The sequence below is a fragment of the Frankliniella occidentalis genome, unplaced genomic scaffold (genome assembly GCF_000697945.3).
Source record: "Frankliniella occidentalis isolate FOCC.00 unplaced genomic scaffold, Focc_3.1 Scaffold2717, whole genome shotgun sequence".
NCBI lineage: Eukaryota > Metazoa > Arthropoda > Insecta > Thysanoptera > Thripidae > Frankliniella > Frankliniella occidentalis.
In genome coordinates, this window is record NW_026269794.1 from 1 (window position 1) to 2,102 (window position 2,102).

At 57.0% G+C, this 2,102-nt stretch overlaps 1 protein-coding gene across 1 annotated transcript; it reads right to left on the reverse strand.

Annotated features, from left to right (window-relative positions):
• Positions 1–6: 6 nt before the first annotated feature.
• On the reverse strand, positions 7–2,063 carry LOC127751986 (hillarin-like; the record flags this gene model as incomplete). Its single annotated transcript, XM_052276379.1, has 5 exons — positions 7–866; positions 943–1,200; positions 1,334–1,464; positions 1,536–1,744; positions 1,831–2,063. Coding segments are annotated over 5 exons (1,155 nt in total), but the record flags the coding sequence as incomplete, so codon positions are not given.
• Positions 2,064–2,102: the final 39 nt, after the last annotated feature.

A 2,102-nucleotide genomic window follows, 5' to 3' on the forward strand; every position in this document is an offset into this window, starting at 1 on the left:
ATTTATATCTGCACATAAATTGTCATCATTTTGACAAGAACAGCAACAGCTGTTAGTTACCATTGAATTTGTTGTTTAAATTACATAATTCTAAACTTGACCTCCATACATAAATTAATTAAAAGTTCCTCACTTGTTTATGAAAGACAGAACCAGCTGCAACAATTCTTTATTGGTACATTTTAAAAGCAAAAGTGTTGTGGAGAGGATAATTGCATCCGACTCATTCAGTCCATTCTCACTAATCTACATCCTCCCCACAACATTTTTGGTCAAATTAGCATTAAGGTCAATGAGGTCAATGCAATTACAAATTTCGTATCAAATTTACAAAGTTTTCAAAACAAAAACTAGAAAACAAATACAGTAGCGGAGAGTTTCATTGCCCAGCAGACTGAACACAATCTACTGCCCGCAAACATCTTCCTATGTGGGAAGAAAAATAATAAATAACGATTCACAGCGAGAGGTTCGGAAGCGTCGCACGCACAAGTACGAGACAGCCCCTGGTACGGGGTGCGGGGCGGAGCGGCGAGCGCTGCTCAGTTCCTCTTGGACGAGTTGATGAGGTACTTGCAGCAGTGCGTGAGCAGGTGCTTCTCGCCGTTGGTCTCGCCGTGCAGGCCGTGGCCGTGCGACCGGTCCGAGGCCAGCTCCCTCGTGTAGATGTCGAGGCCGTACTGCCCCTCCTCTGGGAAGCTGATGATGAACGTGACGATGTCGTCGTCGGTCACGGCGTGCGACACGAACTTGGACAGCCGCTTCTCCTCCACGCCGTTCTTGTGCAGCGTGGCCATGAAGTCGGTAAGCGGTCTCGACATGCGGAACTGCAGCTCCAGCTCGCGGCCGGCGAACACCAGCGCGTCCTGGGGACAGAACACGGCGAGGCGTCAGCAGCAGCAGCACAAGGCGCTCGACTCAAGAGAGCCTAACAGCGCTTACCTGGTGGGTGATGGGGATGAGCCCGAACAGCCTAGTGGCCTTGGTGGGGCCCCACTCGCCCGAAGCGCAGTCCGGCAGCGGCACCATCACGGTCTGCAGCTCCTCGCAGGCAATCTTGAACTTGCACACCGACTTGAACTTCATGGGCTCCCCGGTGAGGTACTCCTTGGGCGTGACCGCGTTGGCGAAGATGTCGAGGAGGAATGCGCCGCTGCACGGCGCGTGCACTCGGAAGGCCACGATGTTGCCGACGACCGACTGGGAATGCGGGTATGGAGCAGAAGAGTGCATCGGTTAGGAGTGGCGCCGGGACAGCGGGTCCTGCCGGTGCGCGCGGCGCGCGCGCGCGAGTGTGCAAGTGTGTGTGGTTGGAGGGGGGGGGGGGACTCACCTGCATGACGAATCTCTTGAGGGACACGCCGTCGAACATGTCGCCGTCACTGTCGTAGAACTTGAGATTGTAGTGGAAGATGAGGCTGGACTGCATATTTGCCGGCATGGCTATCCTCACCGTGGCAGCTCCTGCGACAGGCCACATCGTCACGCACTCTGCACCCCCTCGGAGCCTAGTGTAAGTCGTTGTCAGCACTCACCTGTGGCGTCCGTGTACATGACGGCCTTGGTGTGGGCGTCGGGGAAGTACAGGCCGTATCGAAAGAAGAGCGACCGGACGAAGGGCAGCTCCTCGAAGTCGTGCAGGGTGATGGGGGTCTTGAGGAGCTGCCACTCGGACTGCAGCGGGAAGAACTCGTAGATGAACTCTCGCGGGTCCGTGAGGAAGTAGTGGTCGTCGTACTCGTATCTGCGGGACGAGAACGAGGAGAGGAGTTCGAGGTGCGTAGTGCTGGCGGCGGAGGGTCTACGCCCTTCCGAGGCCCGGAGACTTACCTTAGGCTGTCGGACTTGCCCTTGGCTCCGGCCTTTGGCACCTCCTTGGCGTTGACCAGGTGCCTCGCCCCCCAGTTACACTGCACGAATCGCCACGCCCCCGCCACGTACACAGCGTTCCACGAGTTGCGGAAGCGCGAGTCTTCGAAGCGCACGCCGGGCTGGTAGCCCGCCGACTTGGAGTAGCCCTTGATGACCACGCAGTGCAGACCGGCGTAGCTGCAAAAGGCGCACGGTTAATCCTCACGCGGAGGAGGGATGGGGGGGGGGGG